We start from the raw sequence: 14,165 nt of genomic DNA, 5'->3' as shown, positions 1-14,165 counted from the left end.
CAGATTGACAATACAAAACAAACAATAATACGACAGGTCCAGGTCGCTGTCCAGAGCGTCAAAAACGCACCAGCTCAGCATTTACTGTGGACAATAAGGCCACTACGCTGGTCATTATAAGGTGACCTCACGAATACGTTCAACGACATACAGACACATACGTCAAACTTACATCACCTTATGCCGCGGCGGTTAAAAACACGATCACATCGTGCAGCCAAGCGTCTCTGGGATCCTTCACAAAGTAACCGCAGAGACCCTGAAAGCTGGAACTAAATTGAATCCCCTTTCAAAGATATTCGATCAAGAAATAATTTCCACCTTGAAGGAGCATCATCCATCAACCCGCGGACGGCACAAGATGGAATGTAATGGACAGTAAACATTGAAATTGATGAAAAGTGCCCACACGACTGGAGACGGATGTTAACCTTTTATTCGTCGTTTTAAAAGGGCCCTTTGAATTTAGGGAGTCCTATTACGGAAGAATGCTAACCAATCAAAATGATGGCTGGAAGAAAATTTATTTTGGGAATTTTAGTCTGCAGTTACTTTTTGTGCAAGTTATATTTTTAATTATTTCATAACATTATCATTGGTGCGTAACTATGTATATACTTACTTAAAATACGTAAGTATCGCAGTTTAAAACACATCTGCCCTACTTCAACCGACTTTTAACAGCGCCAATCCGCCAACCCTCCCCCTTTCCCTCCCCGAGTTGGGGATAGTTGGCCGCAGTTTTAAGTATCGAGTCTTATGAAAGTGCCCTTTCCGTCAAACTGTCCTAAGAGGTCCTAATAGCTGGATAACGAACCATCCTTAGCCGCGCGGCCGGGCACAAACTTGGTACAACTTCTGACCTCTATCCGGTGTATGTCGTTAGACTTTACTATTACATGGACATTGGAGAGGGACTGATAGTTTTTTCAGTCTTGGAAGAGAGAAAGGTTTCTTATAAGATGGTAGTCGTATTTAATTATCTTGTCTTGAGTGACGAATGATGAATCTGATTCTTACCTAAGTTTTTAAAGGTTATTTATAGCTATCTGATACCTACCAATAAAGGATCGGTCTAGTTTGGGATCCGTACTTACGTAATTACTTACGTATAACACAACAGTATTGATAAAATTACCTAGATGGACGTATACTTGTCTCTTGATTATTTGTGTCATTTTCAGTGTTGCGATGCGTTTCAGTGTTGAGAACCAACTATAGACCATAGGCCACCAACGTTGATCATAATTTCCAACTCTTCAGTAGTGGGTACGCTTAGATAAAAAAATTCGAACATATGGTGTGTCGCATACATAAAAACAAAGCAAAAAACTGTCTGCATTTTGTTTACTATCAAACAGTTTTGAGTTTAACCAAATCACAACCATTGTACTTAAGTGTACTTACCTACCAATGATTAAAGTCACAAATCTTCAAACCGAACGTACTCAAAATAACAGATGAGTAGTGGAAGTGGGGTGTTATTTATCGAGACGTTTCTTTTGCACTGACATTCCATCTAGTACGTATTAAAACATAGTTGTGTACCCACACGACTGGCTAGTAATATAAATGACACCGCTACAATACCCAACACAGGCGTAACTTGAAGACATTACACGAAGTTATTTCGTATGACAAGCTTGCTAGGGGCTGCCTAAAGCTATTTTAATGACAAGGGAAAAGTTGTATAGTGTCCAGTGTCAGAACCCTATTTGATGTTTGAGTTGGGTACAGTAGTGCTCTAGAACATAAAACAAGATGTAAAGTAAGTGAGAGACACTTACTTAGCAAAAAAGTAGGCACATTGTCACAGACTGGATGTTTTATGTCTATGTTGGACGTGATACATGTAGTTACAGTTACAGTAGTTTGTAAAATATTAAATTTCATAAAAAATAAAAGTATAATAATGGTAATTTATTAAACTTCGATTTACTTTAGGTACCTGCCGTATTACACACATAAATACATATGCTCACGACTGTAATCCCCGAAGGGGTAGTCAGAGGTGACTCGCAAGCGAGTCATCCGATTTTCGCTGTACGTAATTTGTACTCACGTGATAGGTCGCGAGCCGTATCGCCGTTTTTGAATCAGTGCAATGCGCTGAAGTTATCGGGTAAGTGGGCAACCCGACTGTCGTACCTACCGTATTAGTTTTTTTTTTTTTTTTTTTTTTAATAAATGATTATCACTCCACAGACTTTATGTCCGTGCCTTTTGAAGAGTGGTAATTTTTATGAGATAGTTTTTAATTCTTTTATCTACTTTCTACTCGGTAAGGAAGTTTATTTTATATATATTATCTTTTATATATATTTATTTTGTCTTTAGTTTATATATTCTTTCTTTTATATATATATTGTTCTTTTTCTCTTTTTTTTTCACTGCTGGGGGAAAATCCACATGGACACCTGGGAAGAGGACCCAGGTAGTGTCGGGCGTTAACCGACTAAAAACCCCCAGCCGTGTATCTCATTATACAAGAAATGTCTTTTTTTTTTTTTTTTCCTTTTTTTTTTTTTTTTTTTTTATTAATGGTTTTCAGAGTCACACTTACATTAGTAATGGCAACAAACTTAAGAAGGACAGGGCCAATGCCAGCTTTCTTCGGAGAACTTAGTAGACACCTGGCAATGGCTCGGCCCCTCAGTCGTTATAGGTCATGTTTTGCCTGATGTTAGTGTGTGACTCTGTTCTTAAAGATAACTTATTTTAATTGTTAGTTTTTATAATAATTATATAATAATCAATTTGGCCTATATTTTGAGCTCTTAACCAAAATTATATTTTATGTTTTATTCCGCCCCGTTATGCCTTCTTAACATTTCCCCAGAAAGTGCAATGACCTCTTCGTCTCGATTCTTAACTGCCATTTTTAGATTGTACTCGAGGATGCGTTTCTTTGGCGCTGTTATTGCCGTTTTAGCGAGGTTGCCGATAGCGTCCTCGGTGTCATCCGCATAGTAGGTGCAGGTGGTGGTGTGCCTCGACAGCGCCACTACTGCGTGAGGTACGCTATCATGCAGCTTTATTTTATCTTTTGTTCTAATGATAATAACGGATTCGTACGTCAATCCCTGTGCTTCGTGTATGGTTAGGACGCGTGAGCCCATTCCTTCACCATACCCTTGGCTGGTCAAGGTCTCTTTTTCTTCCTGTGTATGCACCAGGAACAGAGTGTTGGTTTGGGATTTGGGAATTACTGCGTCTGTTAACCTTTTCAGCTGCAGGGATTGGATGCGCGCTGTGGCTGCGTATATGCCTGAGTATACTTCCTTTAGGGCGTATGCAACATCCATGGGGTTTCTGTATGAGCACAACAGCTCCTGGGTGATGTTTGCTACCAGTGTTGGGCGATTGTACCTAAGCTCGAATAGGTTCTCTCTGTCGATATATGGTAGCTGATTGATGTCTCCGATCAGAGCAATATCACAGGCACGAGACAGGTGGGCGGCCATTACGATTGCCCCGAAATGGTTCATCAGGGCTTCGTCAATTATCAGGCGTTGGCATCCGACATGTTCTCTAAAGCCGTTTACCAGGACTGATGCCATCGTACGCACCCTAGTTCTGACCATGTCACCAATACGATGCGCTAGCCTGTTTCTTATGTCGATGGCCGCCTCAGTTGTTGTTGTGATAATGGTGTCTTTGCTCACATCGAAGTTATTTATCACCCAGGTTGTCTTCCCACATCCAGGTACCCCGTTCACCCAAGTGATAGTGGGCATCGTCCAGTGATTCCAGTTGGTGTTGATGGTTTCCACTTTTGCTAGGATTTTATCCTCTAGCATAATCCTGGTGCACTGGGCGACGACCACTATTTGGTTGTTGTGTGGGACAGTAAATTTTGAGGAGTTGCATTCCCAGGGTACAAATCCGCTTTCCTCGCTGTAAGCCGCCATATACGCTCCAGTCATTTTGCCTCTGAGGACTTGGCAACTACTGTTATCGTATATGCAGGCTTCGGCCTCCTCGAGTAGAATTTTTAGCCGGCCTTCGTTTTCTTGCCTGTAGGTCTGCATGATGGTTTTGCAGGACAAGAGGTTTACCTGCTTTGTGGCGGTTGTTATTGCCACAAATTCTATGACGGCATTCTCCAAATGCTCTTTAGGGGAGGTTGCTGTTTTTAGCTTCGGTGGGACCACCTGACCCATGTCGGCTCTTGTTATGGTTCTTTGGGCCGTTCTTTTTCGGATGGGGCCTTTGGGGATTTGGCGCCACTCAGGTGTCCTCTGTGGTTTCCCCATAAGGCTTTGGGCAGCTGATTTGAATGCCTGAAGGAACCCTTGTGCGCGCCCCTGCGAGATTCTGCTCTGCATCCTCATATTTATTTCCTGCTGTTCAGCAGCAGCGACGGACTCGGAAGCCATCCTCTCCTGTAGGCGTTCTGATCCGGTGGCCGCTTCAGTTTGTTGGTGGTTGTTGTTCCTCACGGGTATGTGTCCACTGAGAAAGCTTAGGTCTTCACCTCTGTCCTCATACACAACTATTTCGTGTTGTTTTGAGGCTTTTAGGCAGCCCAGCTGGTCAACAATTTCACCTTTCTTATGCTCGATCACCATTGCGTCTACACTTATTATCTTGGGGACGTTACTATCTTGTGCTCTCTCTCCAAGCATAGTGAGCCATGAGCATGCCTGGACAAACGGGGTGTCATCGGCCCATTCCAATAGTGCGATGGTCTTGTTACGGCATCGTACTAGTCTGCAGGACTGATCTCCCACTAGTGTTACCGGCAGTGCGTCATAGGCTTTACGTTTCATGGTAGCTTTGGATGTGCTTCCATTTAGGAGAGAGGCTAGGCCGGGTGATATGGCTACACGCTTTCGCGCCCCCGAGACGCAGAAGCTGATGCCGAGTCTTTCGCTGCTACTGTCCATGAACAGAGCCACACTTCGGCGTCTTAGTCCGGCTTCTCCTTTTTCGCCACAAGACAACAGCTGGTTTGTCGCTGTTGCTTTTGGAGTCACTTGTTGTGGTGCTGAGATGGTCGGGTTTGATGATTGGACTACTGATGTTGATGTTGTTGATGTTGATTGGGCTTCAGGGCGAGAAATTGTGCTGTTTCTCCTTGCTGCTACTCGGAAGATTCGATCTGCGTATGATAGAAAATGAGGTCTGTGATTGGTGTCTGCCAGAATATCTTTTAATTCCGACTCCACCAAGTTCCTGTCTATCAGTGTCTCCAGATCATGTCTTGCAGCAAGAAAACGGGGGCAGTCCAGAATGATGTGCCATACCGATTCACTGATGTTGGGGTCGCAATCACATCCAGGGCTTCCTTTAAGTTTGAATCTGTACAAATATTCTCCTATCCCCCCGTGTCCGGTCAGCATTTGTACGTGAGCGGGGGTCAATTTAGAAGTTCGCGTAATTCGGTATGCTTGGTTGACATCCGGTAGAAATTTACGCGTGACTGCTCCTGTACTCGAGGTCGCGTATCGATCTTGCCATTTTCGGACCGATTCCTCTCTGATCTTTTTTCTGACATAGGACAGGGGGACTTTGTCATAGTCGTGGGAGGTGCTGTGTAGTGCTGCTGTTTTGGCGAGCTCATCAGCTCTTTCGTTCCCGGCAGTTCCTACGTGCGCCCTCAACCAGAACATTTGTATCTCTCCGCCATCGCTCACAGCCCTCGCAATGTTTTCCTTTATGCTTCTTGCCAGGGGGTGGCTGAGTTTCGGATTTTGGAGCAGATCGAGTGATGATCTCGAGTCGCTCAAGATGTTCACTTTTTTATCCGTGCTAGAGCTCACCAGTTTTGTTGCCCTGTGAAGTGCATAAAGTTCCGATTGGAAGACCGTGCACGATGGGTGGAGACCAAAAGTCTCGGACAGTTTTTCTTTGCCATCCTCCCACCAACTTAGGGCGGCGCCGACTTTTCCCTCTATCTTGCTTCCATCCGTGAAGATTTGGGAGCCGGTGTCCAGCAGGGTGGTGTTTTCAAGGATCTCGTACTTGGTAGAGGTAAGTGTGGACGGATGTGGTAAGTCCAAGTACCCTACATTCCGTTCGAGATCTTTGCCAGGTGGGAGGTAGTCAGCTGACAAGAGTTTTTTTGATTTGTACAGATTTGCTGCCTCCTGTATTCTGAGATCGAGAGGCAGCAAGCCCGACAGTGCCAGTGCAGATGTGAGCGACACTGTTCGGTAGGCTTTACATATTTTTTGTGCGAAACCTCTTTGTAGCGAGAAAAGTTGTTTTTTGTTACTTTCCAGTTCGACGGCTTGTGACCAGACGCTTGCGGCGTATGTCATGATGGGCTCCACTACTGCGATGTAGATTGTCCTCACAATTTCACCGTTTAGTCCCCAGGTTACCTTCGCTGCGCGCGCTAGCTGTTTGTGAATGTCTGCTGCCTTTTTACACTGAGCGGTTATGTGAGCTTTGAAAGTTAACCTGCGGTCTATGATGAGGCCCAACAGTTTTATTTCCTCTACGAGGTTTATCTTTGTACCAGCCATGAATAGTTGGGGCAAATCGTATTTCAACTTCTTCGTTAACAGCATCGCGTTGGTCTTATGTGGTGCAAAGTTGAGTTTGTTGCGAGTTCCCCATTCCACTATTTTATCGAGTACTTTGTTAGCCGACACCTCTAGGGTTTTTACTGCTAGACCTGTGAAGACAAGGGCCACGTCATCTGCGAATGCTTGACAATACACTCCTTCAGCCTCTAGTTTGTGCAACAGTGAGTCGAGGATGATGTTCCAGAAAGTTGGTCCTCCTATGGAGCCTTGGACACATCCCTTAGTGGTCCCCTTCTCACATGCCGCTCGAGCGTAGTTGACCTTGATCTTTCGGTCACTGAGATATGAGCATACCATCTCGTACAGATTTTGTGGGCACCTTTTTTTTGCCAGTTGATGTTTTAAAGCGGGCCACCATGCGTTGTCGAAGGCGCCCTCTATGTCCAAGGAGATAAGTACAACAAATTTTTTGGTGTTCATTCCCTCTCTTAGGTGTGCTACAAGGTCATAGAGAGCGTCCTCGGTACCTCTCTGGGGCATAAAGCCGTACTGGTTTTTGTTGAGCGTCGGTAAGATATGCCACTGTAGGCGAGCGACCATTAGTTTTTCAACTATTTTTCCGAGAACTGAGAGTAGCCCTATAGGTCTGTAGGATTTTGGGTGCGTGTAGTCCTCTTTGCTAGCTTTCCGCAAGATCACCACGTGCGCCGTTTTCCATTGCGATGGGAAGTGTCTAAATGATAAGCATTTATTGGCTATCGCCATAAACACCTCCCTCTCGCACTGGATGGCTGCGCCACAGATATCGGCAGTGAAGCCATCGGGTCCTGGGGCTTTTTTTGGGTTCATTGCTTGTAGCACAAGGTCGAGTTCCACGGTTGTAAAGGGTGGGTCGTTATCTCTTAGATGTTTCCGTGGTATTTCCTTGGTTTTTTCTCTCAGTTCCGCATGGAATGGTTGGTCGGTGCTTTCGGAGTCATCTGGGTAAAACGTCGTTGCTAGGAGTTCTGCTGACTGTTGTGGGGATAAAGTGTTGCCCGCAGTGTCTCTGAGGAGCATGTCTTCCTGCCTGCCTGAGGTTTTCTTTATCACCCTGTAGATTTTGTCCCACATGCTTTCTTTTTCCTGAGTCGTGCAGAACTCCTTCCAGCTCTCTATTTGGGCTTTCTCGGCTTTTTCGGAGTATTCTTGTTTAGTTTTTTGGTATTCCGCTATGACATAGGGCATTCTGCTTGCAGCAGCATTCCTTATTCTTCTTTTTTTCCTCAACACATCTTTTTTGAGATCTTCAAGCGACTTTGACCACCACGGGGGTTTGGGTTCCCCTTTCCATTTTCCTGCGGTTGGGATGGACGTTTCGCAGGCTTCGTGGATGGCTTCAGTGTACGTTGAGATCATATTTTCAAGATCTTCTGGATTGTCACACTCTTGTACGGACGTGGTTGTGATATTTTTCTCAACCAGGAGGGATTTTAGTTTTGACGCAAATTTCGACCAGTTCGCCTTTTTGGTATTATACATACGCGTTGTGATTGGCTTTAGGTGTTCTAGTGCCTTTCCCGTTCGCAGTGTAAAGGTGATTGCGTTGTGGTCAGAAGTTATTAAGTTTGCGTCGACTTTCCAGTCCTCGATCTTACCCAGAAGTGACGTGCTACAGGCGGTGACATCTACCGTACTTTTGCAGATTTTTCCATTTCTGTAGGTTTCGAAGGTTGGTGTGTCTCCTGTGTTGAGAATTTGGAGGTCAATTTCTGTTAGGAATGAGCTGTACGCCACCCCTCTGTCATTTTCCGAGACGCTTCCCCACCAGTGACTCCATGCGTTAACGTCGCCTGCTACAATGAGGTTTCGCGTGTTCAATTTTTCGCAGAATGTTTTAGTCCTTTCAATGTATGGATCTATGTCCTGATCCCCCTCAAAGTAAACTGATACCAGGCCCAGTTTTGTCCCCCCTCCGATCGCCACGGCTGCTGCTTCGGTTTCTGTCACCAGCTGTGGATCGTGGATTACCTCTAGCAAGTCGCCGAAGACGATGATGGCTGCCTTTACTGGCTTTTGTCGGTTTAGGGTACACTGGATAAGGCGTGTTCCTGGCTGTTGTTTCATATAGCCATGTTTTCCCACGTAGGGTTCTTGAACAAGAGCTATTGAAACTTTTGTCTCCATTGCCACCTGGTATAGTTCTGCGGTTGCCAGTTTAGACCTATGCAGATTCACTTGAATTACGTTTAATTCATTGTTACGTTGATTGACACTTTGGGGGGATGAGTTTTGCATCTGTGAGGAGCCTTTAGCAGTAGGATATTCGAGACCGTGCTATAGCATCCCATTTCATTCTTTCGGGACACTCACTACTGAACGCATTGTGCTTGAGGTCGTTACCTTCACCGTTGGCTGTGGAGGAGCAGTTTTTACACTTAGGTGGCAGTCTGTCCAGTCTCAACTGACATTTCTCCCACGTGTGTTTACCTCCACAGTGGCTGCAGAGGTCCTCTGTTTCCCTGCAGATTGCCTTTGTGTGGCCAAACCCAAGACATTTAGTGCATTGCACGAGAGGGGAATGGTCTGCCACAGGTCTTCTTTGTAGCCCGATATACACTTTCCCTGCCTCTACAAGTTTTTTGTGGGCGAGCGGGGAAACTTCCAAGACCGGATGGCACTCAAGGGTGTTGCGTGCCTTTTTCCTGTATCGCACTTTCATTGTGCATTCCTTGAGGTCTTGGTCCTGGAGGAGGTTCTTGTTCTGCGCCAGGAGGTTCTCCACAATTTCCGCGTCAGTATGGGCCTTAATGACATCTCTTATAATAATAAGAGGATTCCCGGCCTTCGCCACCTGCACCTTTAAGCCTTTGTCCAGTTGGACTCTGTTGTGGATGAGGTTCAGATCCTCGCGCGTTCCACAACTAAGGACAACCTTTTGATTTTTGGCTTTTCTAATCCTGTCCACCTTTGCCCCCGTTTTCTTTGTGTCCAGTGCTACCGCTATCCGGTCTATTAAGTTGTCTCCGGTTTGCTTGTTGTCACTGGACGATATAATTAGGGTATGGTTCGGTTTTAGTGGTGGAGGAGGTAGTGCGGCTACTTTGGCGTAAGTCCTCTTCGCTCCTTTTTCACACTCCGCAATGGCCATTTCTGCCTCGAGACTTAGGGATGACGGTGGCAGAGTCCGCTTCTCCTCTCGCATAGTGCGGAGCTCGGACTTGACGGCCTCCAGCGTTTCAGTTATGGGTTGTAACTGCTCGTTAAGGTTGACAACGATGGGCTGCGGGGTGGACTCAGGAATCCTCTTGGAGTCGATTTTACCTAGGATTTCTAGGACTTTGCTCATTTCAGCAGTGGTATCGGTCTTACAATATTTGGGCTGAGACTCCAGGAGACCGATCATTTTTGTATTGAGGCCATGGATTTCGGAAGCCTTTTTACCTTCTGTATGCATGTCCCGCCGTAGCTCATCTATCTGGTTTCTTAAACTTTCGACACCTGTTTTTATGTAGGCGTGATCCTTAAGAATAGGCTCGTTTGATGTAAGGTGTCCAGATTGGCTAGCTACGGTGTCATTTAACAATTTCAGGCGCTTTTTGAGGTCTTCTATGGCCTCGGCGGTCTCCTTTATGAGCCTGTGTGGCTCTTGAGTCTCGTACCCTTGCCAGTCCCTAATTGCCTTGGTTTCGGCAAGGTTTGCAGCTAGATCTTTCCTAGCAAGTCCCAGTTCCCCGGCGAGCATTTTATTGAGCTCGTTTATGTTTTTTGTGTGCGCTCTTTCCACTCTCATCAGTTCTATAGCATTCCTCGCCTTTTCTTTCTCCAGGTCGCACTTGGCCCGCGATCTAGAGTCCGAAACGGAAAGCACTATTTCGTACAGGCCAGAAATGCTTTCTAATACGATGGTCTTGTGCTCTCGCTTTATCTTACTGGCCTGCTCGATTGCATCTTTCCCCTTTTGGAACATTTCGGTCGCTAGTTTTGTCGCCAGGTCCATTTCTGCGCCTTTGCGTTTTCCACTGGGGGCAAATAGCATGCTCGGCCGCCCTTTGCTTGTGTTGGACCCGGCAAGGTCGAGGCTGGACGCTTCGGACTCCGTGTCTGAGAGGACTTCTCGAGGAGGGGATATGTCACATTGCTCCCAATTTATTACTCTAGATACCACGGAGGCAGTTGCTGACGTCTGCTCCAGAACTGATGACGTTGCTTCCGATTGACTGTCTGATTTTAAGTCTGTAATCGCTGGTGGTGATGGCGACTTGCGCTTCTTCCTTTCGGGCACCTCTGGGACGGACGTCCTTGTACTGGCCTCGGATTTTGTCTGGGATGTCTTTGTGACTCTTTCCGGTATCTCCATTCTCCCCTGCTTGGCTGTTTTGGTTGACGTTTCTTTAGTAAGAACCATTTCACGAAGAGATCGTTGCCGTTGGGTAGTTCGTGGGTTGGGAGCGGAATCGTTACCGTATTAGTTATAAATATTTATAAAAAAGGCTGATAGTGACTGCAAGAAAGTAGGTGTATTTTTAATTTTCATACCGCAAGAGCGCACATTTGAATGTGCAATTCGGATGCTCCTGAAATATTCCCGCCACACTCGTTCACGCTGCCGCGGTCTAAATAACAGCCGAGGTGAAAATAATATCTTCTAGTTGCACGTTGGAGCCTTTTTATTATTAGAATATCATTAGTTGGAGCTATGTTTTGAAAACATATCAAGATTTAACCTAAAAGCTGTCAAAAGATGATTGATGATGACCTTTGATGATTGGTACGAGTATGTACTCTTTCTTGATATGCTACGACTACGTCTCAGAACTAGAGAAAAAGCATATTACAGAGTTTTTCTTACAACAACCAACGACCAGCTTTTCTCATAATATCGAATGTTCAATAATTCAATTCGTAATTTCATGAAGCGAGCTCACGGCAACTAGTCAATTAAAAATTCAAACTTTTCCCCAGATTATGTGAGTGAAAAGTTATTTTTTGCCCCGCACTGGCCATTTATACAGGGTGTTTAATTATGTACTGGCCACGGTCTGCTCATTTTCGACGAAAGCTCGTTTTCGTGTTTTGGCTGAAGCGAATAAATAAATAACGCAAATCCACCTCGGCCAGTTACGAATTTACGACATGACCGGAAACCTAAATGAGGCACCAGGTTTGCTAAATGTATCGTTCCAGTGAGGTTAGGACTGCTAGAAGTAGGTAACCCTGTTTATACACTCGCGAGAAATAAAAAAAAAACCAGTGACAATAGCACCAAATTATCCTAAAGTCTGTAATATTGAAGTACATTTTGATGGTGGATGTATATAATATTAATAATATAATAGCATTATTATGTGGGGGTATGTATGTACCTATGTCACCTATTAGTTGATCTTTAAATAAAAATGTCCGCACTGGTATAAGTACATATCTTTTTTGCTGACTGCATAAGTGATTCAGATAACAGATAGGTATTTTCGATAAAACTTATAACAACCGCCATTTAACCATTAACTCACCGGGACGAGAATTATCTAAGTTTTCATCAAGCATACTTTCATGAAAGTGGGGGGTCACTCTCTAAATTGACGAACGAAGAAACGAGAATTGTCTTGCAATCGGCTCTCTTAATACACTCACAGGCAATGAAAAGGTGTCATGGAGAGCACCAAATTATTCCTAAACTGAAAAGGCTAGCTTAATGACGCCTTCTGCAACATTGAAATACATTTTACAGAGCATCAGGATATTACCAACTCAAAAAGGGTAATATTTATTCAAATTTTAAATTAAATGTTTGAAAAAATTAGGGTCGTTTGGTGTCGGCATATTGTAAGTGGAACTTTTTCATTGCCCGTGAGTGTATTAAGAGAGCCGATTGCATGACAATTCTCGTTTCAATGAGATAGAACCGTGCTTAGCGCTGGCGCTGCATTTTTGTTTTTCCGAAGCTACATAATAGCCTTGCGCGAACCACGGCTCTATCTTGTTGCATTAAACTTGCCGATAGCGTGACAATTCTCGTTCGTTCGTTCGTCGTTAGAGAGTGACCCCCCTGAAGCCTTGCAGCACTAAATTCCTCCAGCAAGTATGCATGAAGTATCAAGTAAGTGTATTTTCAGGTTTTACTAGTAAAGTTAGTTAAGTTTATGCAAGTTATCGCTAGTATAAAAGCTGTGACCGCGTAGCTTGAGATTTACGGTAGTAGCGGCTTATCCTGAGTGCCAAGTTGGTGCATAAATGGGGGCTCCCCGAGTGAAGTATCAACAGTTCTTAATATACGTCCAGAGCACTGTGGGCAGTAAGCAAGTGATGCTTTTCTGACTGGTTAATCCTTTTATCACGGTTACAAACCCTAAAACTAACAAGTACTTACATGCAGAAGAAAGAGGATCAAACAGCAAACAGCTCGTCATGATAGACTAATTTATTTTTACGATTGTTAAATTAGTTTTTCAGTTGTATTAATTTAAAGTAGCAAAAAAATAGTATTTTGAGGTAGATACTTATTAGGAAATGCTGCTTCTATAAATAGCACGTTCCTAGTTTATTTTTGATAGGTAGATAACCATCGGAACTAACATTAAAACAGGGAAAGCTTCGTCTAGCCCATAGGGTTCGGTAATCGCCTGATTGTACATAACAAAACAAAAACTATTGGCAAACGGGCCCACTGTTGACAAAATTTGATCTTATTCTCGGTCAATAATAAGATAAGTATTATCTACGTAGTTAAAGGTGATCAAATAACGTAGCTACATAAGCATAATGTATTTACGAAATTTATGATTATTTCCTATGTTAAAATAAAGTAGAGTACCTACCTACTGTGATTGCATGACAAAAATCACTCTACTGAAAAAAAATATAGTTAAGTAATCTCTTCTAAGTTCTATAGGTGGAAATTTAAAGTGTTCGAATGTTAGATTGGTTTCAAAAGTGAAATATGAAAGTTTATGTAGAATTCTGCAAGTACGCCGCTCGACCCACTGTGAGTGTAACGTCAGCCACATCTGTTACAGAAAGTTACATAAACTAAGCTGTTTGTAACTTTTACTACACTGTACTTACTTGTGTAACTGAAAACTTCATTGATGGACTTCTTTAATAATGCATTTGTTTTAATTATTGCAGTCGATAATGGTGGCGAAGCTATTAAGTTTTAATTTACTTATAAAAGCGCAATCGGAGTTCAATTAATCTTAATGGATTTAATTAAACACGTAATTTTTGGTTTTTTAACTCGATGTAAGATGAGCGTCTAGTTTTCATAGAGTATCTTACATGGGCTCTACACCGCAGTCAAAACGAAATAAAATTTACGAAGTAGGTACCTAATTAGTATCAAATTCCATTTTGAATCCGAAAATCGTTTGAGAACCAGTTTACGATAGGTACCCACACTAGCGTTTGTGTTAAGGTAAGGCAATGTAAGGCCATTAATGTCGATCTTTAAACCATTGTGACATTGACATCACTATCGTAAGCCATAAATTAACTATATACAGGGTGTCCCACGGGCCCCCGCTGACCTCCGATAGGAAACCGGTACTAATTCTAATAATGGTGTGTCGTGATATCGAAGCTATGGCTATAGTTATACTTCACTACAGGGCATTGTTTGTCTTTTGTAATTTAGTTAATGGGTTCTGGATAGATTATATTATTTAGTGAAACATAACTTCTGTACAGTTAACGTATACGAGTTTATAGATA

At 43.6% G+C, this 14,165-nt stretch overlaps 1 protein-coding gene across 1 annotated transcript; it reads right to left on the bottom strand.

The window, feature by feature from the left end:
* Positions 1 to 2,978: 2,978 nt before the first annotated feature.
* On the bottom strand, positions 2,979 to 8,753 carry LOC125490383 (the record flags this gene model as incomplete). Its single annotated transcript, XM_048629426.1, has 1 exon — positions 2,979 to 8,753. A coding segment is annotated over exon 1 (5,775 nt), but the record flags the coding sequence as incomplete, so codon positions are not given.
* Positions 8,754 to 14,165: the final 5,412 nt, after the last annotated feature.

The sequence above is a fragment of the Plutella xylostella genome, chromosome 23, assembly GCF_932276165.1.
Source record: "Plutella xylostella chromosome 23, ilPluXylo3.1, whole genome shotgun sequence".
NCBI lineage: Eukaryota > Metazoa > Arthropoda > Insecta > Lepidoptera > Plutellidae > Plutella > Plutella xylostella.
The sequence above is the reverse complement of the archived record's forward strand: the minus strand, read 5'-3'. Positions and strand labels throughout refer to the sequence as shown.